The 27,829-nt window shown below is 45.8% G+C and overlaps 1 protein-coding gene across 6 annotated transcripts in view; it reads left to right on the top strand.

Moving 5' to 3' along the window:
* Positions 1-23,514, top strand: part of CALN1 (calneuron 1) — a 662,896-nt gene extending 639,382 nt beyond the window's left edge. For all 6 annotated transcript variants that reach the window (XM_050783591.1, XM_050783597.1, XM_050783596.1 and 3 more), the window contains one exon: positions 15,068-23,514. In XM_050783591.1, coding sequence (XP_050639548.1) covers positions 15,068-15,195 — 128 coding nt within the window. In that variant the 3' untranslated portion in view covers positions 15,196-23,514. The remainder of the gene's footprint in view (positions 1-15,067) is intronic.
* Positions 23,515-27,829: the final 4,315 nt, after the last annotated feature.

Below are 27,829 nucleotides of genomic sequence, written 5' to 3' on the forward strand. Positions count from 1 at the left end.
TGGTGGCGCATGCCTGTAGTCTCAGCTATTCGGGAGGATGAGGTGGAGGGATCACCTGAGCTCAGGTGTTCGAAGCTGCAGTGAGCTATGATTGCACCAATGTACTTCAGCCTGGGCAGCAGAGCAAGACCCCAACTCTGAATAAAGAACTTACCAAGCCCATATCCCCATAACAGGTTGGACATTTAAGTATGTGTTTACTGAAAGTACTTATTCACCATTCATGCTGAATAAGGGAGTTTTTAAAGATGTTTTGCCTCAGTTCCACCCATTTTAGGCACCAGACATTCTCGATTTTAGAGATCATAAGCTCAATGACACTGAGACGAATTTATATCTTATTATTTGGTTCCAGTTGCTGGCATCTATGGAATTCAGTGGTCTTTGTGATTGAATCATCTATTTGCCGGTCACCAGATTCTTATTAAGTATTCCCATGACACATTATACTATCTATTAAGGTTGATAATGCTTGCTTCCAGGATGTTTACTGTTTAATCCATATGGATGCAGTCCAGGAGGAAGAGGGTGGAAGAGAACTGTCACGCATGCCTGCCAAGTGCTGGTCATTTATTAGGTTGGTGCACAATAATTGCGATTTTTGCCATTAAAAGGAATGGCAATTTTTTTCTTTTTCTTTTTTTTTTTTTTTTTTTTAGACACAGTCTTGCTCTGTCGCCCAGGCTGGAGTGAAGTGGTGTGATCTCAATTCACTGCAACCTCAATCTCCTGGGTTCAAGCAATTCTCATGCCTCCGCCTCCTGAGTATCTGGGATTACAGGCGCCCGCCACCACACCCAGCTAATTTTTGTATTTTTAGTAGAGACGGGGTTTCACCATGTTGGCCAGGCTGGTCTCAAACTCCTGACCTCAGGTGATCTGCCTGCCTCAGTCTCCCAAAGTGCTGGGATTACAGGCGTGAGCCACCATGCCCAGCAATGGCAAGAGTTTTAATGGCAAAAACCACAATTACTTTTGCACCAACCTAATATTAACACATTGCATTGACCCCTCTGCATGGCCCTGAGAGACAAGTTCTGTTGCCATTTTCGTGTAAATGAGGAAACTGAGGCTCCACAAAGTGAAGTCATTTTTCCCAAGTCAAATAGTGGCTAAGAATTTTAACCTGCAACCTGGGCAACCTGGCAAAACCCTGTCTAGATAGATAGGTAGGTAGGTAGGTAGGTAGGTAGGTAGGTAGGTAGGTAGATAGATAGATAGATAGATAGATAGATAAATAGATAGATAATTGACAGGTAGATGATAGATAGATAGATAGATAGATAGATAGATAGATAGATAGATAGATAGATAGACAGATAGATAATTGATAGGTAGATAGATGATAGATAGATACATAGATAGATGATAGATAGATGATAGATAATAGATGATAGATAAATGATAGATAGATAGATAATAGATAAATGACAGATTAGATAGATAGATAGATAGATAGATAGATAACCGGGCGTGGTGGCAGGCACCTGTAGTCCCAGCTACTCAGGAGACTGAGGTGAGAGGATCACTTGAGCCTGGGAGGTTGAGGCTGCAGTAAGCCACAATCATGCCACTTCATTCCAGCCTGAGTGACAAAGGGAGATCCTGTCTCAAGGTTTTTATGAAAAGAATTTCAACTGGATAAAGAAAATGTGGTACATATACACCATGGAATACTATGCAGCCATAAAAAGGAATGAGATCATGTCTTTTGCAGGGGCATAGATGAAGCTGGAAGCCATCATCCTCAGCAAACTAACACAGGAACAGCAAACCAAACACCACATGTTCTCACTTATAAGTGGGAGTTGAACAATGAGAACAGATGGACACAGGGAGGGGAACATCACACACCAGGGCCTGTCAGGGGGCAATGGGAGGGAGAGCATCATGATAAATAGCTAATGCATGCGGGGCTTAATACCTAGGTAATGGGTTGATAAGTGCAGCAAACCACCATGGCACACGTTTACCTATGTAACAAACCTGCACATTCTGCATATGTATCATGGAACTTAAAATACTAATTTTTTTAAATTGCTGAATCAAAACAAAAGAAAAAGAATTGTAACCTGGGTCTACCTGTCAATGCCCTGCCCTGGCGTCTTCATTGGTCACCCTGGGTCATTCACGTGGGCTTAGGCATTTCCAAGTCTTCATACAAAATGGTGTTTCATCACCCATACTCATTTTCCATTTCATCACCGACAAAAGCATATTATATTTGGAAGTTGAGTAGAAGCGCAGCAAGATCTGTGTGTGCGCCCTATCAAGACACATCCCCCAAGTGTTGTCCCTAAATGGAATACCAGCTGTCAGATTTTTCTAGACATTCTGACAACAGGCACGGGAGAGGCAAGTAAAGCGAAATCACCAACTGGGGAATAAATAGTTTCTGTGAAAGACAAGGCAGAGCTCCTCTGAATCACTCAGCACTTCCATATGATGGACAAAAGAAACAAGTGGCAAGGATGGTGACACAAGCCAGGCAGCCCCAGGAAGCCCCCTGGGGAAGAGGTGTGGATTCTGTGCCAACTAGCTGTGTGACCCTGGGAAAGTTGGTTAACCTCTCTGAGCCTTATTTTCCTCATCCATCCCATGAAAAGGCTGGATGATGATGGTCATATTTAGATACAGAAACTTCTGGGCTCAGTGGAAGGTCAGAAGGAATTTTGCAGCCAAATCCAAGGTTCCCAGTGCAGTCCTCCCCGCTGAAGTCACAGCGTTCCTGTCGGGCCATTAAGTGCACACATGGATGGGGAGAGCTGCCCCATCACCTGGCCGCGCACGATGGTTCTCTCCTGCCCATCTAAATGAAAAAGGTACAATATGTCATCAACGCCATCTGTTCCCAGTCCTCCTGTGCGGTGAATTTCCTGAAATAAAACCTTTCTCCTTGGGTAGACATAGGAGGTTAAGGAGCTGCGGTCAGTAGCCAGTGGTGAGACAGAGGACAGTTTTCAAAGAGATTTGGAACTTCAGACAAAAAGGAATTTTTCTTCTGTTTGGGGACCCTTCGCAGCAAACCTGTAGGAAGCAATGAGATTCTGAAACACAAAATAGAGACCCAGCTGGGCACAGTGGCTCATGCCTGTTGTCCCAGCACTTTGGGAGGTTGAGGTGGGTGGATCACTTGAGGTCAGGAGTTCAAGACCAGCCTGGCCAACATGGTGAAACCTCGTCTCTACTAAAAATACAAAAATAAAAAAAAAAATTAGCTGGGCGCAGTGGCGGGCACCTGTAATCCCAGCTACTCGGGAGGCTGAGGCAGGAGAATCACTTGAACCCAGGAGGCGGAGGTTGCAGTGAGCTGAGATCGTATCATTACACTCCAGCCTGGGCAACAGAGCGAGACTCTGTCTCAACAAAAAAAATAGAGACCCAGAGAGCTGTTTTGTATAAACACACTAAAACAGAGCTGGTTAAGAGCTCCAGCTCTGCCCCCGAGACAAGCCTGGCTTAAAATCCTTCCCCAGCATGCACTCACTTGAGTGAGGCACTTAAGTAAATATAGAGAACCTCATTTTCTCCATCTGTGAAAGGGGAATCATGATACAATCTACCTCATAGAGTTGTTATGAGGATTAAACAACGTCATCCATGACAATATGCAGTACAAAACTCAACACATTAGTAAGCACTGGAAGTGAATGAATGAAACACAAGGCTAACCAGTTCCTAGCTTCAGTTGTCTTCTGGTTATTTTTTTTTACCTGGAGACATTGCTGAGTATGTGCTGCTGGTCTTCATGAAGCAAGAACCAAATGCAGGGGGTGGGAGTCTTGCTGTTGACACATTCATTCCTAGACTCAAATCACTACCCACATTGGGGATATCAAGGGTATCCATCAAGACTCTTGGCCCTGTAATCCCAACACTTTGGGAGGCTGAGGTGGATGGATCACGAGGTCAGGAGTTCAAGACCAGCCTGGCCAACATGGTGAAATCCCATCTCTACTAAAAATACAAAGAAAAAAAAAAGTTGGTTGGTCATGGTGGTGGGCGCCTGTAATCCCAGCTACTTGGGAGGCCGAGGCAGGAGAATTGCTTGAACCCCGGAGGCAGAGGTTGCAGTGAGCCAAGATCACACCATTGCACTCAAGCCTGGGTGACAGAGCAAAACTCCGTCTCAGAAAAAGAAAATAAAAATAAAAAGACTCTTATCGGCCAGGCATGGTGGCTCACACCTGTAATCCAAACACTTTGGGAGGCAAAGGTGGAAGGATCACTTGAGCCCAGGAGTTTGAGACCAGCCTGGGCAGCATAGTGAGACCCATGTTTACAAAAAAATTTTTTTAAAAATTAGCTAAGCATGGTGCAGTCCCAGCTACTCAGGAGACTGAGACAGGAGGATTCCTTGAGCCCAAGAAATCGAGGCTGCAGTGAGCTATGATCATGCCACTGCATTCCCCCTGGGCGACAGAGTGAAACCTAGTTTCTAAAAATAAATAAATAAATAAAAGATAGTTTCAGTTGCAAATAAAAGAAAGCCAACTGAGATTCTTTTAAACTAAAAATCACTGGCTTGGCCAGGCGCAGTGGCTCACGCCTGTAATCCCAGCACTTTGGGAGGCCGAGGCGGGCGGATCATGAGGTCAGGAGATCGAGACCATCCTGGCTAACACGGTGAAACCCCGTCTCTACTAAAAATACAAAAAACTAGCCGGGTGTGTGGTGGGCGCCTGTAATCCCAGCTGCTCGGGAGGCTGAGGCAGGAGAATGGCGTGAACCCGGGAGGCAGAGCTTGCAGTGAGCCGAGATCACGCCACTGCACTCCAGCCTGGGCGACAGAGTTAAGACTCCATCTCAAAAAAAAAAAAAAAAAAAAATCACTGGCTCAAATAATGGGGGAAGTCAAGCGCGTGAACTTTGGGTGGCCTGGACTCAAAGAGTTCAAGCAACATCTCTCTCCTCTCTCTCTCTCTCTCTGTGTGTCTCTGTCTCTCTCTCTTGCCTGCTGTCTGCCTCTCCCTCTCTCTGTCCTTTTTAACTCCCTGTTAGCTCCACTCTTGGGCAGACTCTGTCTTCACAAGGTCTCAAGATGTTATCTCTCAGGATCTGTCTTCATCCAAAAAGGAGCACCAGTCAAACCTGTTTAACTCAGGTGCCTACTGTAGAACAATCTTTGGGTACGACACCCGGGCAACCTGGTTTGTGATGGTGGAAAAGGTGAAGTCAGGAACTAAGTTCCACTAGATGGAGTGGTGCAGGTCCCAAGCACAAAAGGTGAATTTTGTTATTAGAACAAGGGGTAGGGCTTCCAGAGAGACAAAAACAATGCCTGGCTACTGCACCAGAGTCCATTGTAGGACCCTCAAAGCAAAACACAGCTGTCTGGGGTCTAGCAAACCTGAGATGCGGGGCATGAGATTTTGTAGGGGAGAAGAGACCAGATCCCAGCCCCACAAGTCAGCATGACTTACCTTCCTCTTAAGAAAAGCATCATGAAACATACCAACCTCACTCTTATTCCATAGAAGCCGCATCCTCCATCTCTTCGTTTGGGTTTTGTTTGGGTGCCTGGGCATTTCTGATATCATTGGTGTATACAAAATTCTCTTTCAAAAGCTCTTAATTAGTTCCGTTTTAGGGTGCATAAGTAGCCAATCTTGTAGAATCATAAAATATCAGAACTGGAAGGATCGCAGAGCAAAAATAGCTCCCAGGCCTGGTGGCTCTGGTTATCCTAAGAATCACCTGAGCTGGGATGGCTACTGTTTTGTTTTTTAACTTCCCTGCACCCTCAGCTCCCTGCCAAAAATAATATGACTTCTGTTGGTCTGTCACGGAGCAAGGAATCAGAATTTTCATGGCTCTGATTTGCCTCATTTGGAAGCCGGTGTCTCTGAAGACGTGCAGCGCAGCTCCCAAACGTGGAGATTGAAGCCAGAGGGATTATGAACCTATTGTCTCCAGGGCCACGGGCTGATGAGTGGCAGAGTCTCTGCAGATGACCGTCTCCAGGAGAAAAGCCAAGAACCACTGCCTGTCATTTGCCGAGTGGAGCAGTGTGAATGGCTGTTAAAATAAGAGAGGAAAAGCAACACTCCAGCAGTCTGTCGCTAGAGCTTGCACACCCAGGTCTCGCTGAGGCAGCCACCAGTCTGTCGTGCATGGAGCCTGTGAACAAGCTTGCAGGAAAACAGGAAACTCTGCCTCTGTGTCCTCCCGCGGCAGCCTCCTCAGCTCACATTTCATTCCCAAATACTGTCTGAGCTTCCACTGTGCCAAGTATTGTGCTGAAAAAGAGCCCAAGATTTAGTGGGAAGATAGAAAAGATCACCAGCAGCATGATATATTCAGTAAGAGACAAAAAGGTCAGTTCCTTAAAAAAATGAAACATAGGCCGGGTGCGGTGGCTCAAGCCTGTAATCCCAGCACTTTGGGAGGCCAAGGCGGGTGGATCACGAGGTCAGGAGATCAAGACCATCCTGGCTAACACAGTGAAACCCCGTCTCTACTAAAAATGCAAAAAAAACACTAGTCAGGCATGGTGGCGGGCACCTGTAGTCCCAGCTACTCGGGAGGCTGAGGCAGGAGAATGGCGTGAACCCAGGAGGTGGAGCTTGCAGTGACCTGAGATCGTGCCACTGCACTCCAGGCTAGGCGATAGAGTGAGACTCCATCTCAAAAAAAAAAAAAAAGAAAGAAAGAAAGAAACATAGGCTGGACGCAGTAGCTCACGCCTGTAATCTCAGCACTTTGGGAGTCCAAGGCCAGTGGATCATGAGGTCAGGAGTTCAAGATCAGCCTGGCCAATGTAGTAGAACCCATCTGTACTAAAAATACAAAAAAATTAGCCGGGCGTGGTGGCAGGAGACTGTAATCCCAGCTACTCGGGAGCCTGAGGCAGGAGAATCACTTGAGTCCGGGAGGTGGAGGTTGCAGTGTGCCAAGAACACGCCACTGCACACCAGCCCGGGCAACAGTGCGAGACTCCATCTCAAAAAAAAAAAATGGAGTGGAGGGGAGACTATATAACCCAGTAATTCAACTTCTAGGTTTGCACCCAAGAGAATTTAAGACATATGTTGACATGTAAACATGTGTATGGATGTTCATAGCAGCATGATTCATAGTAACCAAAAGGTGAAAGGAACCCAAATGTTTATAGCTTATGAATAGATAAACAAAGAGTGATATATTCATACAATAAACTATTATCCGGTCATAAAAAGGAATGAAGTACTGATAAATGCTACATACAGCTGGAGGAACCTTGAAAAATTATGCTAAAAGAAGTCAGACACAAAAGGTCACCTACCGTATGATCCTATTTATTTGAAAGATTGAGAGTAGGCAAATCCCTAGAGACAGACAGTAGATTAGCGTTTGCCTGGGGCTGCAGAGCGAGCGGAATGAGCAGTGACTGTTAAGATGCCTGGGATTTCTTTTTAGGGTGATAAAATGCTCTGGAATTAGGTAGTGGTGACGGTTGCACAATCTTGCGAATATGTTAAACGCGGCTGAATTGGACATAATTTTCGAACAAGGGCCAATTTTATGGTATGTGAACTATATCTTAATTAAAAATAAATAAATCTCGAAAGCTAGATCATTACAACGAATAAATACAAGGAGCAGGCCCTTTTATAGAGCAGGGTGTTCAGAAGAAACCTCAGAGGAAAGAAAAGTTTGGGCTGGGCCCCAGAGAAAAAGAGGGAAGATGGTCGGGCATGATGGTTCATGCCCGTAATCCCAGCACTTTGGGAGGCCGAGGCGGGTAGATCACAAGGTCGAGAGATCGAGACCATCCTGGCCAACATGGTGAAACCCTGTCTCTGCTAAAAATACAAAAAGTAGCTGAATGTGGTGGTGTGTGCCTGTAATCCCCTCCCTGCTACTTGGGAGGCTGAGGCAGGAGAATCGCTAGGGAGTTGGAGGTTGCAGTGAGCCAATATCGTGCCACTGCACTCCAGTCTGGCAACAGAGTAAAACTCCATCTCAAAAAAGAAAAGAAAAGGAAAAGAGGCAAGATGAGAAGGCACCACTGATCTGCACTGAAGAAAACGAGAGACCTGCTTGGCTGAACAGAGGTGGCCATGGGGAGGGAAGGGGAGGAGGGTGGTCTAGGAATAGAGCCGGGAAGTGGGGAAGAGTGAGCTGTGGTCTTCTGTGCTGAGCTTAGAGGATGGAACAGGCTTCTCCCATCAACGGGGGCCTTTGCAGGAAGCCTGCAGGGAAAGGTGAGTCTAGCTGCAGTTCTGAATGACTTAATGAAGGAAGAGATGAAAACAAAGATTGGGAGCATCTGAGGTAGTCTCAGCCTTGTGCTGTAGGTTGCAGGGAATAGGCTGAAAACCCAGCAGGGGTTTCCTCCTGTCCTCGGGGGATGCAAGAATGAAATCTTGTATTTCTCTGGCAATTTACAGTTGGATGTAGCTTTCACTTTGATTAGCTCATTGATCTTTGAAATAATTCTTGAGATGAGCAGAGCAATTATTAGCTCCTTTTACAGAGAGAGAAACTGACGCTGGCAGAAGTTCCTTCACTTGTCCAGGGCTCCCAAGCGGCAATTAGGGGAAGAAGTCAGATCTTGGACTCACAGTTTTTCCCAGACTGACCTATAGTCTTCTATTACAGACTTCTAAATAATAGACAGCTAGTGTAAATAAATACGCAAAAATATAGTACAATGCAAATGTATGATAAGCTTCAATAATTACCAAGAAATACATAAATTAGTGCCGTGTTCTGTCCATCACACCCGGCGTTTGAAGTGCATTTTCTTTGGACCTGTTTATTGCTATGCAGGAAACCAAGAAGAATTTGTACACAAGTTTTGAACCTGGGTATTACAGTAAGCTCTTGGCTCAAATCCCACATCTACCCTTTCCCAAATGACCTTGAACTTCACTTATTGGAATTCAGGCTCCTCACGCAGTAAATGAAGACGACACACCCATCGCACATGAGATCTGCTGCTCTGTGACCTCTGTACATAGAACCAACAAAGCTCTTAACACAGTACCCAGCCCATTGAGGCTGGTGTTCAATCAGGAAATAGGAACATTTAAAAGGCATATACAAGGGAGCTCACATTCATCGGGCATAATTTTCCAGTTTCTTCCTATATGCATAATCTCCACAAGAAGATAGATCTTTTGTTTGTTTGTTTTTGGGTTTGTTTGTTTGTTTTAGACAGAGGCTTGTTCTGTCGCCCAGGCTGGAATGCAGTGGCACGATCAACCTCTGCTTCCTGGGTTCAAGTGATTCTCCTGCCTCAGCCTCCCAAGTAGCTGGGATTACGGGCACACCACACTATGCTCGGTTAATTCTTTTTTTTTCTTCTTTTTTTTTTTTTTTTTTTTATTTTTAGTAGAGATGGGGTTTCACCATGTTGGCCAGGCTGGTCTCAAACTCCTGACCTCACGTGATCCACCCGCTTCAGCCTCCCAAAGTGCTGGGATTACAGGTGTGAGCCACCACACCCGGCCCAATAAGATAGATCTTATTATCCCATTTTATGGATGAGAAGATTGGGGCCTAGGGAAATTTACTTGCTCAAGGTCACACAGAGAATCATGATCCAGATATTGGTCTGGCTCCAAAGTCATTCCTCTTTGCTTAGCCACACAATTTATGATGATGTCAGAATGCAGTATAAGATGATTTTCATCAAAGCACAGGGTACTGACTCAGACTACGGTCTATTTCAGAGCTGCCACGATCCACTAATGATCTAGAAGCTCCTCTCTGCTTTTTTTTTTGAGACGGAGTTTCACTCTTGTTGCCCAGGCTGCAGTGCAATGGCGCAATTTCGGCTCACTGCATCCTCCGCCTCTTGGGTTCAAGCAATTCTCCTGCCTCAGCCTCCCTAGTAGCTGGGATTACAGGTGCCCACCACCATGCCCAGTTATTTTTCTGTATTTTTAATCAAGACAGGGTTTCACTATGTTGGCCAAGCTGGTCTCGAACTCGTGGTCTCAGGTGATCCGCCCACCTCAGCCTCCCCAAGTGCTGGGATTACAGGCATGAGCCACTGCACCTGGCTCTGCTCCTCTCCGCTTATAGGACATTGGTCTAAATTCTCCAGGCAGTTGCTCGGTCCTTATCTCTCCCCTCCTACTGCTTGGATGGATTTTTAGATGGAAGTTGTAGCTCCCCTCTCCTGGGGGATAATCCTGTTGCTGGTAACCTTGTTTCCTGGTTGACGTTCACAAAGAAGGGCTTCAGCAAAAATTTCCTCCCTCAGGCCAGTCATGCAATGTTTCTCTTCCTAAAGCTTTCACGGGCCCTCAAGATGGAATGGAAAAGGGCTGCCTTCAGAAACATTTTCAGGCGAAGAAGCTGCTCAGAATAAATTAGCCAGAAAGCGTTAGGGATATGCTACTTCCACATTCTCGTCTTATTTTCTGCTTTGGCCCTTTCCTTCTTAAATGCCACCTCCTTTTTCCTTCCTGGGACTTGGCATCTTTGTACGTTTGCCTACTGATGGGATGAAGCCCATCTCTACCCCAGGGATATTGTCTTCCTCCAGGTGAGAACTTGTAAGATTCTGAGACCCACACCTAGACAGCATTGTTCTTAGTAGCAAAAGGTGGAAGCTTGACTCGGCAAGAAGAAAGCTGAGCCGCAGATACTTTAAATCACCCCAGGGAAGCAGAAATCAGTGGATTCAGAAGGAATAAAGATAACAAGATGAGACCTAAGAGACGATGGCGAAAGAATTCACAAGCATCACATTGGTGAGGGGGCTGGGGGCTGCGGCTGGGTCACAGTAAGTCAGACCTTAGACTTACAGTTTGTCCCAGGCTCACCTATAGTCTTCTATTACAGACTTCTAAATGATAGACAGCAAGAAGCAAGAGTAAATAAATACACAAAAATATGGTACAATGCAAATGCATTGTAATCTTCAATAATTACCAAGAAACGCATGAATTAGTGCCAGGTCGCAGTTCTGTCCACCACACCCAGCGTTTGAAGTGCATTTTCTTGAAGCCTGGCTTTCTGGAGACACCTTCCTGCTCAATGCCATTTTTTTAACTTTTATTTTAGGTTCAGGGGTACATGTGCAGTTTGTTCTATAGGTAAACTCGTGTCACCGGCGTTTGTTGTACAGATTATTTCGCCACCCAGGCATTAAGCCTAGAACCCAATAGTGATTTTTTTCTGCTGCTCTCCCTCCTCCCACCCTCCATCCTCAAGTAGGCCCCAGTGTCTGTGGTTCCCCTCTTTGCCTCCATGTATTCTCATCATTCAGCTCCCACTTGTAAGTGAGAACATACGGTATTTGATTTTCTCTTCCTGTGTTGGTTTGCCAAGGATCGTGGCCTCCAGCCCCATCAATGTTCCTGTAAAGGATGTAGAAAGCAGTGTGAGGATTCCTCAAAGAGCTAGAAACAGAACTGCCGTTCGATCCAGCAATCCGATTATTGGGTATATATCCAGAGGAATATAAATTGTTCTACCATAAAGACACATGCATGTGTATGTTCATTGCACCACTATTCACAATAGCAAAGACACTAAATCAACCTAAATGGCCATCAGTGGTAGATTGGATAAAGAAAATGTGGTACATAAACATCACGGAATACTACGCAGCCATAAAAAAGATCAATGCCATTTTTAGAGATCCTTTGACAAGCCCTTGGGACCCTTTCTCTTGAAGAAAGTTCTGTTTGCCTTTGGAAATATGGCCAGCTTCCTACTTCTTCCCTGTTATTAATATTACCAGGAATTTGGATGAGCCACTAACATCAAGGGAGAGAGCTATTTGAGCTTGAGTGATTTTTACATTCTTTACAGGCATGTGGATACCACCTTGACCTTTTTCTTTTGCTACGCAGTCTTCTTTAACAGCTGAATGTAAAGAGCCATCTTCTTCAACACCCCTGATTTAACGTCAGCAACAACACACACACACACACACACACACACACACACACACACACACCCCCTCCTGTCTCCAGCAACTCCATCCTACTCCGGGCCTACTGAATCAAAAAACTCCAGAGTGGGTGTCTAGCAATTGCTTAATTGCCTGGAGAGCTTATTAAAACACAAATTCCCAACCTCGTCTGATTCAGTAATTCTGCAATAGGGCTGAGAATCTCATTTGTATCAAACTCTCAGCTGGCACTGGTGCTGCTGTTTCAGCCAATTGCTCTGGAGTAGGTGGCTTCCTGCCGACCTCCAGGGCACAGATGTGTCCTCTCAGCTAATTGGGGAACCATGCACCACTGCAGGACAGAGGGCAAGGGAGAAAGCGTAGAGGAAAAGAAGGAGACGGGAAAGACATTCTGACATCCACTTAGTTTCCCTGAGGTAATGCAATGCCTAGGATCCCCGATGCACTTCATCAAAGCCCGCTCTTCCTTCCTTCCTTCCTTCCTTCCTTCCTTCCTTCCTTCCTTCCTTCCTTCCTTTCTTTCTTTCTTTCTTTTTTTTTCTCTCTTTCTCTCTTTCTTTCTTTCTTGTCTTTTTTCTTTCTTCCCTCCTTCTTTCTTTTTCTCCTTTCTTCTTTCTCTTCTTTCTTTCTTCTTTCTTTGTTTCTCTTTCTTTCTCCTTTCTTTCCTTCTTTCTCTTTCTCCTTTCTTTCCTTCTTCTTTCTTTCTCTCTCTTTCTCTCTCTTTCTTTCTCCTTTCTTCTTTACTTCTTTCTGTCTCTCTTTCTACTTTCCTTCTTCTTTCTTTCTTTTCTTTCTTTTTCTTTCTCTCTTTCTCTTTCTTTTTCTTTCTTTCATTTTTATTTCTTTCTTCTTTCTTTTGTTCTTTCTCCTCCCTCCCTTTCTTTCATTTCTTTCTTTCTCTTTCTTTTCTTCTTTCTTTCTTCCTTCCTTCTCTTTCTTTCTCTTTCTCCTTTCTTTCCTTCTTTCTCTTCTTTCTTCTTTCTTTCCTTCTCTTTCTTTCTCCTTTCATTCCTTCTTTCTTCTTTATTTCTCTCTTTCTCTTTCTTTCTCCTTTCTTTCCTTATTTCTTCTTTCTTTGTTCTTTCTTTCTCTCTTTTCTTTCTTTTTTTTCTCACTTTCTTTTTCTTTGTTCTTTCTTTCTCTCTTTTCTTACTTTTTCTTTCTCTCTTTCTCTTTCTTTCTCTTTCTTTATTTCTTTCTTCTTTCTTTTGTTCTTTCTCTTCCCTCCCTCCCTCCCTTCCTTCCTTCCTTCCTTCCTTCCTTCCTTCCTTCCTTCCTTTCTTTCTTTCTTTCTTTCTTTCTTTCTTTCTTTCTTTCTTTCTCTCTCTCTCTTTCTCCTTTTGAGCTTGAGTGATTTTTACATTCTTTAAAGGCATGTGGATACAACCTTGACCTTTTTCTTTTGCTATGCAGTCTTCTTTAACAGCTGAATGTAAAGAGCCATCTTCTTCAACACCCCTGATTTAATGTCCCCAACAACACACACACGTACACACACGTACACACACACACACACACACACACACCCCTCCTGTCCCCAGCAACTCCATCCTACTCCGGGCCTATTGAATGAAAAACTCTGGAGTGAGTGTTCTTTTCTTTTTTTCTCTCTTTCTTTCTCTTTCTTTCTTCTTTTTTTCTTTTTTTCTTTCTCCTTTCTTTGTTTCTTTCTCTCTTTCTCTTTCTTTCTTTGTTTCTTTCTTTCTCTTTCTTTTTCTTTGTTTTTCTTTCTCTTTCTCTTTCTTTTTTCTTTCTCCTTCCTTCCTTCCTTCCTTTCTCTCTCTCTCTCTCTCTCTCTCTCTCCTGCAGGGTCTCACCCCTCTGTGGCCCAGGCTGGAATACAGTGGTGTGACCATAGCTCACCACAGCCTTGCGCAATCCCCACTTCCCCAACGTCAGCAGCATCCCAGCTCTAATGGAGGGCTTGTTAAACACAGATGGGGCCCCCGCTCCCAGAGCCTCTGATTCAGCAGATCTGGGGTGGGGGCTGGACAAGAATCTGCCTGTTTTTTTGAAACAGAGTCTTGCTCTGACGCCCAGGCTGGAATGCAGTAGCATGATCTCAGCTCACTGTAACCTCTGTCTCCCAGGTTCAAGTGATTCTCCTGCCTCAGCCTTCCAGGTAGCTGGGATTACAGGCGTGTGCCACCATACCTGGCTAATTTTTGTATTTTTAGTAGAGATAGGGTTTCACCATGTCGACCAGGCTGGTCTCAAACTCCTGACCTCAGGTGATCTGCCCACCCCAGCCTCCCAAAGTGCTGGGATTACAGGCGTGAGAGCCACCAAACCCAGTCAAGAATCTGCATTTTCAAAAACCTCTCAGTGGCCAAGCATGGTGGCTCATGCCTGTAATCCCAACACTTTGGGAGGCAGAGGCAGGAGGGTGGCTTGAGCCCAGGGGAGTTTGAGATTGTACTGGGCAACATAGCAAGACCCCATCTCTACAAAAATGAAAATTTAAAAAATTAGTCAGGCACAGTGGTGCACACTTGTAGTTCCAGCTACTCAGGAGGCTGAAGTGGGAGGACACCTTGAGCCCAGGAGGTTAAGGCTGCAGTGAGCTACGATAGTACCACCGCACTCCAGCCTGGGAGACAGAGCAATACACTGTCTCAAAAAAAAAAAAAAAAAGCTGTCAAGCTCTCAGCAATGGGGACGCTGCTTGTCCAACGACCCCACCGTAGAACCACTATGTGTGTGTCTGAAATAATGCAAGAAGTCACTTACAGTGATTTGACTAGCAGAACCCAAAAAAACGTCCAGGAAAGGTAAGTAGCACCCAGCTGATTACAGAGATGTAGGGAAGCATCTGAACTTCTGCTCTGTTCCTATCGGCTGCAGACATGGATACAGCAATCACCGGATGATGCCTTTTATGAAACTGACTCTGAAATGTCCCATATTTCCTGGCTCTGAAAGTCATTCTAGCTCTATTCTATCAGAAAGCTGAACATCACGTCCATCGTGGTTCTTGTTATAGAAGTTTTCTCATTTCATACCTTTCACCAGAAGGTGTTTTATATTATGCAGTCTCCATGGTAACAGTCCCATAAGTGCCTGTCAACTTGATTTGACCAGTCTCATCCTATAGGACTCACTGCTGGCCTGTTGAGGAAGAGTTGCAACCTATCTCACTGTGTTATTTCTCTCTTCTGTCTTCTCCCAACCCCTCTTCCTTCCTCCCACACCTGCTCCTCCCACCACCAGTGCATTCCCAGAAGCAGAACAGACAGACCTGCGTCCGGAAGAGCCTCATATGCGCCTTTGCTATGGCCTTCATCATCAGCGTCATGCTGATTGCAGCCAACCAGATACTCCGGAGTGGCATGGAGTAGCAGCCTCCCGCCAGCCACACTGTGTTGCAGCTCACCGCGCATGTGCATGCCCGCGGGCAGACTCTTCCTCCACACAGCAGACATGGACCTTTGGACTATGGATGGATGCGGACGATGGAACCGTTCAGTAAAGAACCCAAGGTTGAGTGCAACTGGGGTTGCACTTCAGCTTCATCTCCTTGGCAGGGACACTAAAGGGCTGTCTTCAGTGCTTTAATGGTTTTGTTTTCTAATGCAATAAATAGCCAGGATTTCCGAATTACTGCTTCAACCATCAGTCATAACTCTAGAGAAAAACTTCATCTTCATCTCGGAATTCCAGCGGCCATCCAGGTATAATGGTGAGAGAGCAAGAGAGAGGCATGAACACACAGTCACCTCCACTCCCCATTCTTTCAACCCAAGGGTCAACAGGAGACTCTCTGCTGAGGTCAACCCTCAGTTCCAAGAGGCTGACTTCTGGGTTGCCACAGAAGAGAGGGCTTTCCATCCCACCCTGGCTTCCTTCCTCCATCCAGTGGAGACCCCCCCAAGGCATGAGGGGAAAGCCATTAAGTGAGGTGCAGCCCCTGGCGGTCTTTAGCTGCACCCCTCACCGCTTCCGTTCTTACTGCCTTTTCTAGAGGACTGCCATTGGTAGAGCTGGGGTGCTCTCAGTTTCCGTTGGCACTTGGCTTTCTGTTCCTAGAGCCCATCCCGCACCAGCATTTTGGAACCTGCAGAGAGCCTTTCTCCCAGCTTTGCCGCCTGTGCTGCCATTAGAGAAAAAAAAAAGAAGCGTAATCGTGGGCATCTCTATAACATAGACAGATATATATATTTGGCTTCTTCGTGTGTGATGTCATTCTTCCCTAATCGCTTACACCTAATATAAGCTTGTCCTCCCTCCCACACTCATCCCTGCTTCTTTGGGGCAGGGGTGAGGCAGGTTGAGGGGGAGGGGACTGAGACTGGTGGTGAGGTTTTGACACCCACACCCAGCCATCTGGAGTCATGGAGACCCACCGTGTCTCTATGCCAGATGACCTTTGTAAGTTAAGGTCCTCGTGCATCTTACCTTTCCCTTACCTTGGAGTTTGCTTTGTTAGTTAGTCTTCCCCAGCTAAAAAGAGAAATGCAATCCAAAATGGAAAGATGGAGAGATCAAACAACTGTATTTTACATAAGATCTTCTGGCCTTCAGATTCTGCAACTGACTTATTTTCAGGAGGTGGGGGGAAAAGATGTTTATGAGTTTAGCCAACAGAACAGGTAATTTACTCCTGCCTGCAGAATACTTTCGTTGGGGAAGGTAACTGAACCTGAACCAAGGATCTGTTTTCAACTCCATTCCAAGTCTGTAATTTCCTGACTTTTCCTAGATGTCAGCCACTACTACGAATTCAAGCTTGTGTAGTCAGATTAGCCAGTAATCTCTAGATGTAATAGTTCCCTTTGTACTTTTCCAAGCTCAGGTCTTTATTTTGTAATGGAATTACCTTGCTCCTACTTCTTTTGATTACATCCTAAACCTACATGCTTCCCCACTTTCTTCCAGTATCGAGCCACCAGAAGCTTTCTTGTCTCAGTGCAGTGGGTAGGGTTTTTGGTGCATTGTGTGTTCCTGATCTCCCTCCCTGTCTTCCCGCTCAGCTTCCTCCCTACTGCCTTCTCAGACTTGGAGCACCCAAGGTCTCCGATGAGAGTTTTCTCATTCACCTCTGCAAGTGCTCCTGGCAACAGCCTGGGGGCAGCTCTAGAAACTTTCCCTTTGTGGGAGAGTGTGAATATTCCTGATGAGCACAAGTAAAACTAGGGTTTGAGCCATAGTATAGAGGAGGGAGGAGATGTAAGCTCCCAAGAGCCTGGGGGATTGCAGGTCCCTCTGCAAAACTTCCTGGACTTCAGCCCAGCAAGGCCAGACCAAGGAGGCAGCAACCTGCCTTTCCCCCTTACCTGCCCTGCTGCCTGCACACTGCATGCCTGCCCCTTCTGTCGCTCCCGTTGGCTGACTCACTACTGTCCCCTTAGGATTGGAATTCTGAACTAGAACAGGTCCAAATGCAGAATACTAACACATCGATCAACCTCATCCTTAATATCTGCCCTGGGCAGTTTGCCCTCTCCCAGCTGGATTTGGATGGGAGGGCAGAGCAGATCTTGAAGGGATATACTTTCCTATCTTTCCCTGACCCCTGAACCACCAAACCACGTCCTCCTGGGGATAGGGGTGCAGGACCCTAAGTAGACTGGGTAGAAACCCCAGGGATGATTCTTCAAAGCCCCCTCCCCCATGAGAGGGGCCTGAAATGCCGCAGCTGAGGCTGGTCTTCAGGGCAGAAAATGAGTACTTCTTCGAAGGTGGCTTTTCTGCAAGTTCTTCTGCCTCCCGCTGGAGAACAGAGACCCTTCAGGAGGTGGGGGTTAGATTTCATCAGCAGAGAGAGTAGCCACTGTGCAGGAGTAGGGAGGAAAAGGAGTTCTGGAGAGGCGCCATCATCCTGTTTTCTACAAAGCCTGCAGGATTCCTTCCCTAACAGTGACCCTTCTTCTCACTCCCAGTGACCTGGAAGCAAGCCCACCCTCCCCAGGAGAAAATCTAAGAGAAGGCATTCCTCTGTGGACTGCTAGAGAAAGACAGCAAGAAGGAAGATGCGGAATTCTTTCTGACAACTTAGGAGTTAACTTCCCACCGTGGTGACCCCCCACGTGGCACCCAAGGACCAAAGGACACAGTGGGTGGAGACGGCCCTGAGCTAGCAGCATTCCTTAGACTTCAGGAGCTCAGAGTTTGTCCCGGTGACTTGCACCCTGATTGCTTTTCTTGGACAGTTTTGTCTTGGGTATAAGGAAGGCTTCTTTGTCAGGCAGCCAACTCCCAGCCCCATTCACACAAATTTTATGCCAGGGCCCCATGCCAGTCAGTGTCCCCATCATGGTGGCTATGAAGCTAATGGCTGAAGGTTCCAGAAGGTCCTGGTCTCCCATTCCCAAGGGATGCCATGTAGCCCCAGCTGGAGGTGACTTCTGCAGGAATTGAGAGGGAAGAGCCCACCCCTCGCTCTGTCCTCCAGCTAATAGACTTAGGAACCAGTGACCTTGGCTGCCCAACTGTGGGGAGACTGAGGGATTGACAAATGCAGGTTGGCTCATTCTTGCTGCAAGAGCAGATACCCACCCCCCCAGAAAATACAAGTGATGATCAAGAAGGCAGTTTCCTTGGGAGAGAAGGGGAAATGGACCCTGACTCCCTTGATCCCCAAAGAAGCTGTGCCCCACCGTTCCAGATACCAACAAAGCCCCCAAACAGAATGTAGCATCGGAACTATTAGCAGTGGCTTCCAGAATGTGCATGGGTCCCACGTGACTGATCTGACAAAAAAAAGAGGGATATTACCATGGCAACCCTTGCATTCCACCCTGAATTTGCCAAGGCACACAAAAATAGGGAACATTTTCTTGAAGAACACTCCCAGTTCAGCCTGAGTGCAACCTGACTCTCTGCATCTGTATCCTGCTGGGAGAGGCAATTACCCTTAAAGAATCTGGGTGGTTTCTCTGCCTTTTTGTCTTGCATTTGAACTTGTCCTTCTATTTACTCAAGAGAACAGGAGCTACCTGTAAGCCCTGGTATCTCCCCATCCCTACTCCCAGCCCCTTCTCCCAGGGTCCAGAGCCAGGACCCCTTAATCTAGGTAAACAGGCAGAAATATCATCTTGGAAGGCAAACAAGATTTTAAGCCTCCAGTCTTTAAAAGTAACGGTTTGCCTGTTGAGACACACTCTCGCAAGCCAGACGTGTGAACTTTGGTGAACTGAGGTTTACATGTGGTCTTAGGCAAACCCAGTGGTTTCAGAAATGTCTGGGTGTTTTATTTGCAGAGAACAAGATGTGTCTTACGAGTCTCCTTTTTCGATACCTGCCCTGTCTCAAATTTCACTTGACAAATGGTCTACGATCTTGCAGTTATCCAAAAGAGCCTATGAAAAATGAACAGCTGCTTTTGACAGTAATGCCCCTCCCAACTTCCCATTCATAGAATCATAAAGCGGTATGTTTCAGAACTGAGAGGGAAACATTTACCTTTTATTCCAAATGCCTCCTACAAGGCTTAAGTCCAGACTCAGGTCATAAATCAAAGACAGTTTTGCACATTGCTCTTCACCTAAATCTAGCAGTTTCCCTGAGGCCCTGTGAGGGCATGGACAGAAAATGAAGGGTGCAACCACCCAGGACAGCTCCCCGGTTTGGGCTGACCTGGCCTTGTGTGGTCGCATGTCCTGGGATCCATGTTTACTGTGTCCTTGCTCTCCTTCCTTGCAGAAGCCGCTAAGCTCTGCTCCTCCTAACTGCAGGTCTCAACCCCTGTTGGGTCATTTTGCCACACTATTTCTCCAAAGGCCCTAGTCATTACATTTTTCACCGTGTCACCAAGATACAGGGAGGGTCTGGAATTCCCCTGCTAGGAAGGGCCCCTTTTCCTATATCACCGTGATGATACAGATGAACTGAGATTAAACTTTTAGACTTCAGCACATCGCACATCCTGGTTGTATAACCAGGAGGTCTGCAGAGCTGCGACCTGAAGAACATCTGTCTTAAAAGACCTCAAATCAGAACATTCTCATTGGCCTCTTCAGTGATCCCCATGGAGCTAAGAGTCCGCAACCTAAAGGCCTTACCATAGCCATCTTCCCTCCACACCTGATTGCTCAACTGCCCTAGAAGGGGAGAATCTGTCTGAAATAGAAAAGAAGCATTAAGGGCCAGGTGCGGTGGTTCACACCTGTAATCCCAGCGCTTTGGGAGGCCTAGGCAGGTGGATCACTTGAGACCAGGAGTTCAAGACCAGCCTGACCAACATGGTGAAACCCCATCTCTACTAAAAAATAAAAAACAAAAATTAGCCGAGCATGCTGTCGGGCACCTGTAATCCCAGCTACTCTGGAGGGCTGAGGCAGGAGAATCACTTGAACCCTGGAGGCAGAGGCTGCAGTGAGCCGAGATCGCGCCACTGCACCCCAACCTCGGCAACAGAGCAAAACTTCATCTCAAAAAGTAAGTTAAAAAAAGAAGCATTCACCAGCTAAGACTTTTCCATTTAAATTATTTAAAGTGATGGCAACATAGAGGAGAATGAGGGCTGCCTCTTACTGATTCTGTCTCCATGATAATTTGAGTGCCACAACTATTCAGCCTCACTTCATACTTGCTTTGACTAAGTCACTCAGGGGACTGTCCTCAATTTTTTGGCCCTTTTTGGCCCTGGCATAAATAGGTGTATGTTAGTACATTTTGCATTGCTATAAAGGATAATTTATAACACTGGGTAATTTATAAAGAAAAGAGGTTTATTTGGTGCACGGTTCTGCAGGCTGTATAAACAAGGTATCAACATCTACTTGGCTTCTGGTGAAGCCTCAGAAAGCTTTGACTAATGGTGGGAGGTGAAGGGATAGCAGGCACGTCACATGGCAAGAACAGGAGCAAGAGAGAGGAGAGGAGGTGCCAGTCTCCTTAACAACCAGCAACTGCATGAACTAATAAAGTGAGAATTCACTCATTACTACGGGGAGGGCACCGAGTCATTCATGAGGAATCTGTCCCTATGTCCCAAATACCTGCTAGCAGGCCCCACCTCCAGCATTGGAGATCAACATGAAATTTGGAGGGAACAAATACCCAAAGTGTATGATTGGTTTGGAGGAATGAGATCAATTATGCCAACAAGCCAAGCATTTCTCTTAGTATCCTATGGTCATTGGTAATGCATATGGTCACTTTGACAGCTGTGGTTTCTCCTTCATATTCATTTGGGACTCTTTATAGGGTCTCGAGAGACATGATGATATTGTTCAAAATGTCTCCAAGGCAAAATTAATTTCATTTCATTGACTGGAAATATATCACAAAGAATGAGGTTTTTCCAGCCCCACCCACAAGACAGTCCTCTGAAAGTGGAAAAGCTCGCCCAGTCACCTGTCCTTACCCTGACCTTGGGGTAGTTCATCAGTTGAGCACACCCCCCATGCCAGGCATAGACTCACCCATCTCTTTTCCTCAGGTGTGATGGGTTGGCTTTCAAACTAGTGCTTCTCACACTGTTAGAAGTTACTGTCCAAGTGGAAAGGATACAGAGGCTGGAATTTTCCGGTGGGATAGAAGAGCAGGCTAATTAGGAAGAAATATTCCAGGGAATGCAAGGTGCAACTGTGATATTGCTCCATCCCTGGACCTGAGAGAGACAAAGAAAGTTCTTAAAGGGCTGCAGATGCTGTCCTCTGAAGTTCTTCTCCGGATTGCCGGCCTACTTTGGAAACATGCAGAGCATTGAGTGTCAAGGGGTTGCCCATCAGTCTGATCCACATGACAGGCTCTGTGGATTTCAAGAGCAGGCTGGTAGCTCGCCAGTCCTGGGAGGATGCTGACATCTGTCAAGCCCAGAATGCCTCTCCCAGGGCACTCAGACCTGTTAAACTGAGGCCAGGAGAGCAGAGGAAAGAACTCAAACTGTGGTTGGTACTACCAGCTGGAGAAAGCCCAGGAGTTAGGACTCTTCCACCCACTATCTAGGTTATGTTGAGTGACATTCCTCCCTGACTTCAGGTTTCTCTAAAGCCAGAGGAAAAGTCAACCAGACAAGCCCTCCCATCTGTTTTGTCTGAAACAAGATGGAGTGAATACTCGCTACTGAGAGGATCTGGATTTCCCCCATGAATTGCACTAGGAACTGGCAGCTCCTTTTTGAACACAAGTCCCAAGAGGCAGTTGTGATAAAGTCTCTCTTTTGGTGTCCGCTGTCTGTAAATGAAACAATGCAAATTGGTGTATGTCAAGTGTGTCATATCTTGCAGGCAAGAGGTTTTGTTTATTCCCTAAGGACTTGCTGACTGGAGGGAGCATCAAAGATGAGCTTTCTGTCTTTGTCTTGGCAAGTGTGAAAATAAAGGGAGTCAGTCACCTCCCCAAAGGCTACGTGAATCAGGAGGAAGTTGGAGGAAACAATGGCAGATTCCAAGAAGAGTTGGGTATTTCTCCATCTGAGAAAGCCTTACTGAAAGCTACTGAATAAAGAGCACAATTTCCAGTTATTTCTTTCTTTCCTTGTTTTTTTTTTTTTTTTGGCCACTATAACAGCACTTCCAGCATATGTTGATAGTGGCTTGTAATTATTCCTAATACCGCAGAAAGAAGGTGGTCGTGATCTCTGGTGATTGTGAGGAATTAGATTAAGAGTCCCGGGGCACAGGCCACCTGCGATATTTCTGTAAACGGCTAATGAGGGATGCTGAGTGCTGAGCGGTGCCTGCTTTTGATGTGGCCCACCCATGAGCAGGGAGAGAGGGCAGGAAGAGAGCAACTGCAGGATCCACAAGTCTCTAACCCTTCTGCCCCAGGCAACATAAAACCCTAGATTCTCCTTCTTTTTTCCCTCTTCCTAAAGTAGACTGACATCCCAGTAATTGTTTTTCTAACAAACCCTGTTGTTCTCCCTGGGAAAGACCTAGATTGGCCAAGAAAGGATCCTCTCAGCTCCTGGTGGAGAGTTGCACAAGCCAGTGCCTCTCAACTCTCTCCAAGGAAAATTAAAGCATATTTTCTCTTTCTTAGCTCAAAATCAGCTTTCAGGGGTCCTCGAGTGGCTTCTTAGTGGGGTCTGATTTTCTTCCCCAGTTCTGATTCCAGGAAGAAGCTATTTCTCCAAGGACTAACCAAAAACAATGACTTTGGAGAAAAATTAGACTCAGAAAGTCTGTCCAGGCATTGGGTTGGTGAACTGTCATCTGTTGGGTGGGGAGGAGGGTTGCTGTGATTGTAGCAGTCATTAGACTTGGGACATGAGCTGTCTCTCAAAGCACAGTAGTAAATGACTGTATTTTGTATATTGCCCCCAATATGTTGGGTGTAAATAGAAGCACAGCTGGGGATTGATCACGGCCAGGACGATTGGAGCTTGGCAGCTCTCATATCCAGAATAAGCCACTAAGATGGAGCTCATCAATCACCATCTTCCCATTTACCTCATTAGCATCCCATTTTCTCTCATTCAGTATTAGTTGATGATTTCTGCTATTAAGTGATGAGAAAGTCAGCAGACTAGTCAAAAAAGAATCTTTATATAAAATGTACATATTAATATAAATTAACTTAGCATGCAACTTACCAATCAAATGAAGTATATATTATTAATATGTTATCTTAGTGTATAAAGGAAAACTGCCATATTTACCAGATGTTTTCTTTAACCAAACTTGTCTGTAAATATATAATCTGTATAAAAAGAGTCTAATTTACCATTATTTATGCAATAGAAAAAATAAAAGTTTTTTTTCTTTTGACGAGAGATTCCATTCATTATGTGTGGTTTGATTTGCAAATGGGTCAGGAGACTTATTCCTGGGACCCCAAAGGGCAACCAGTCTGTTCAATGACAGCCTGGCATCACCAAGAAGCCACAGGTGAGAAAGCTGCTGCGGGATCTCGCTGTCTGCTGGGATGCTAAAGAGAGATGACTGGCGTTAGGGCAAGTTAGTGGACTGTGGAACATATGGTGAGAATTATGAAGCATCTTCTGGCTAGGGAGCAGACATTATAATTTTAAAAACTTTGCAGACACCCAAGCTAATGGTGTCATCCTTTTGGGATTCCGTTTGCCAAATTCTTCTTAACATTACTTTAAGGCATTGTATAGCTTTTACTTTAGCTTTTGCAAGTTTTAATGTTATTTGAGCTTCTTAGAAATAGAAAAAGACACCTATTTCCTTAAATAAGGAAACGCAGGGTATGAAAAAGTTAAGTGACTTGATTAAGGGCACTAACTGAGATCATGCCCAAAATTTCTTTTCTTTTCTTTTTTTTCTTTTTATTTTTCTTTCTTTTTCTTTTCTTTTCTTTTTTTAGAGACAGGGTCACCCAGGCTGGAGTACAGTGGAGTAATCATAGCTCGCTGCAGCCTCAAACACCTGGGTTCAAGAGATCCTCCCACCTCGGCTTCCTGAGTAGCTGAAACTACAGGTGGGCACCATGATGAATGGCTAATTTTAAAAAATTTTTTTAGAGATGGGGTCTCAGTATGTTGTCCAGGCTGGTCTTGAACTCCTGGGCTCAAGTGATCCTCCTGCCTTGGCCTTCTGAATAGCTGGGACTGCAGGCTTGTCCCATAGCACGCAGCTTATATTTATTTTTAATTTTGGCAGAGACAGGGTCTCACTCTATTGCCCAGACTGGTGTCAAACTCCTGGGCTCCACTGATCTTCCCACCTCAGTCTCCTGGCTAGCTGGGACTACAGATTCACTGCCCAAATTTGGACCAGAACTCGGCCTCCTGTTTCCAAGAACCATGAAGCATCTCATACTTTTTTCTCTTCTCAAAAATGTTATCTCACATTTTTCCAGATGCCTTGTTTTTAGCCAAAAAAAACTGAGTTTCCAATTGGGTTTTGGATCTTCCAGGATTCTCTCGGGCACCCTGTTTTAAATACTCCATTTTAATATACCTTCTCAGGGGTAGCTTATGAGGTGAATTCACTAAGCATCTGTTATTGTTTTAAAAATCCTAAAAATAGAATGTTTCAGGCACAAAGCACACTTTTCTTTATGCTTTTCACCCCATTAAAGAGGCCTCTGGAAAATTCCAGCGAGATGATACTTAGAGGTTATCCTCTCTGATCTGTCGTTTTTCATTTTTGTTATTATAATCTAGCACCTAGTTATGAATATTCTTTTTTTCCGGGCAACTCACCCCAGGAGTTTCCTGTATAACAAACTGCTCACCAGAGCTCTGACCACAGAACTCAGTGTCTCCGAGTCCTGACACACTGAGCTGAGGACAATGAACCCCAAAGACTCATTGTCCAATGTGGGCCCCAACTGGATAATGTCCAAAGTAAAACAAAATTTTCCCTTAAGATGTGAACCTACCTTTCAATCCCACTGAAATTTTTCTTTTTTGTTTTTTGAGACGCCGTTTCAGTCATGTTGCCCAGGCTGGAATACAAGGGCGCAATCTCGGCTCACTGCAACCTCCACCTCCCAGGTTCAAGCGATTCTCCTCCCTCAGCCCCCCGAGCAGCTGGGGTTAACAGGCATGCGCCACCATGCCTGGCTAATTTTGTATTTTTAGTAGAGACGGGGTTTCTCCATATTGGTCAGACTGGTCTCGAACTCCTGACCTCAGGTGATCCACCTGCCTTGGCCTCCCAAAGTGCGGGGATTACAGATGTGAGCCACCATGCCCGGCCAAAATTTTTCCATGATTTCATAGCAAAATGAACTTCAAAGGCTTTTCTTTCACATAAAGGTTTATGGTTCAGCCATGTTCGCGGTTAGAAATGCGTGGATGCTCTGCTGAATCTGGAAGGTCTGCCTGTAGCAAGGGGCTTTGTTTTGAGTGACAAAGGATCAGTACCTTGACTGCTGCAGACCTGAGGCCAAGTTCTGTCTTGCACTCCCTGGTTTTATGATACAGGACGCCTGGGTTTCTTTTCCTTTTCTTTCTTTCTTTTTTTTTTTTTTTTTTTTTTTTTTTTTTTAATACAGAGTCTTGCTCTGTCACCCAGGCTGGAGTGCAAGTGGCGTGATCTCGGCTCACTGCAACCTCCGCCTCCTGGGTTCAAGTGATTCTTGTGCCTCAGCCTCCCCAGTAGGTGGGATTTCAGGTGCACACCACCACTGCCTGGCTAATATTTTTGTGTTTTTTGTAGAGACGGAGTTTCGCCATATTGTCCAGGCTGGTCCTGAACTCCTGACCTCAGGTGATCCACCCACCTCGGCCTCCCAAAGTGCTGAGATTACAGGCATGAGCCACCATACCCAGCCCAGGACACCTGGGTTTCATCACCAGGCAGTGCCCTGAGCAGAGGAAACAGCTATGTTCCAGCCTCCTAAGTACACACCTGTAGCTCCTGGTGCTCTGCACCTGGGGCAATGCTCCAGATCCCAAGCATAGGTCAGTGTGTGGCCAGAGGGCTCCTGTGGCTTCAGTGGTCTTTGGTAATCCGTCCTGCAGCTGTGCTCGGATCTGCCTGCCTGCACCAGGCAAGAACCCTGCTCTCATTTTTGAGTTTCCTAGGACCAAGAAGAAAGACGCAGGTACCAACCACCAGGAATCTCCAGAGCCGCATTAAGATGACATGCTGTCTCTGATCCTCTGGGATTCATAGTCCCACTTTGGCTCTTGGGACTTCGGCCTCTCAATCTTTCCCCATCTTTCTTCTCTGCTCTCGGGGTATCTCGAAGTTAGCTGAGCTTCAAAGACCTCTTCCAGGCAGTGGTTCTCAACCATGCTTACACATACAGTTGCCTGGGGAGTTTTTTAAAAAAAGATCACTGTTGGCCAGGCGCACTGCCTCATGCCTGTAATCCCAGCACTCTGGGACGCTGAGACGGGAAGATCTCTTGAGCCCAGGAGTTCAAGATCAGCCTGGGCAATACAGCAAGACCTCCTCCTTCCTCCAAAAATGTTTTTAAAATAGTAGGCCAGGTGCGGTGGCTCACACCTGTAATCCCAGCACTTTGGGAGGCCAAGGCGGGCAGATCACAAGGTCAAGAGATCGAGACCATCCTGGCCAACATGGTGAAACCCTGTCTCTCCTAAAAATAAAAAAATTAGCCAGCGTGGTGGCGTGCGCCTGTAGTCCCAGCTACTCAGGAGGCTGAGGCAGGAGAATTGCTTGAACCCAGGAGGCGGAGGTTGTAGCGAGATGAGATCACGCCACTGCACTTTAGTCTGGCAACAGAGCAAGACTCCATCTCAAAAAAAAAAAAAAAAATGTGCATGCATGCACCTGTAGTCACAGCTACTCTGTAGGCTGAGGCAGGAGGACCTCTGAGCCCAGGAGTTCCAGGCTGTAGTGAGCTATGATTGCAGCACTGCACTCCAGCCTGGGTAATGAAATAAGACTCTTTCAATAAAATAAAATAAAATAAAATAAAATAAAATAAAATAAAATAAAGTAAAGTAAAGTAAAATAAAATAAAATACTGAATTGTCTTAGCCTCACCCCCAGATATTCCGTTGTTCTGGGTGACTTCATTGTTCTGGGATGCAGCCTGGACCTCACGGATTTTAGAAGCTCACCTGGAGATTCTAACTGCACAGAGAACCCCGTCTCTACTAAAAATACAAAAAATTAGCCGGGCGCGGTGGCGGGCGCCTGTAGTCCCAGCTACTTGGAGGCTGAGGCAGGAGAATGGCGTGAACCCAGGAGGCGGAGCTTGCAGTGAGCCGAGATCTCGCCACTGCACTCCAGCCTGGGCAACAAAGTGAGACTCCATCTCATAAAAAAAAAAAAAAAAAGAACTAGGGCAGTGAGTTCCTCCTACTCTTTCTGATTCATGTGCTTTCCAGGGAAGCAGAACCTGGAACTTGTTAGAAATTAATCTTCTCAGGCCACATCACAGCCTATGCAATCAGAAACTCTGGAGATGCCCAAAGCCACAAGTCCATGGTAATTCTGATGCTCCTCAAGTTTAGGGACCATTGTGTTAGTAACACTTTTTCAGAGTGATGGACATTGAGATCAATACATAACTGCAATTATTATAAGAATCACCAAGTGCCTTATACATGTAAAGATGTCTAGAGCTCACCTCAAACCTACTGAATTTGAATGGAGAATGGTGTGAACCTGGGAAGCGGAGTTTGCAGTGAGC

This window comes from Macaca thibetana, chromosome 3, assembly GCF_024542745.1.
Source record: "Macaca thibetana thibetana isolate TM-01 chromosome 3, ASM2454274v1, whole genome shotgun sequence".
NCBI classification, from domain to species: Eukaryota; Metazoa; Chordata; class Mammalia; order Primates; family Cercopithecidae; genus Macaca; species Macaca thibetana.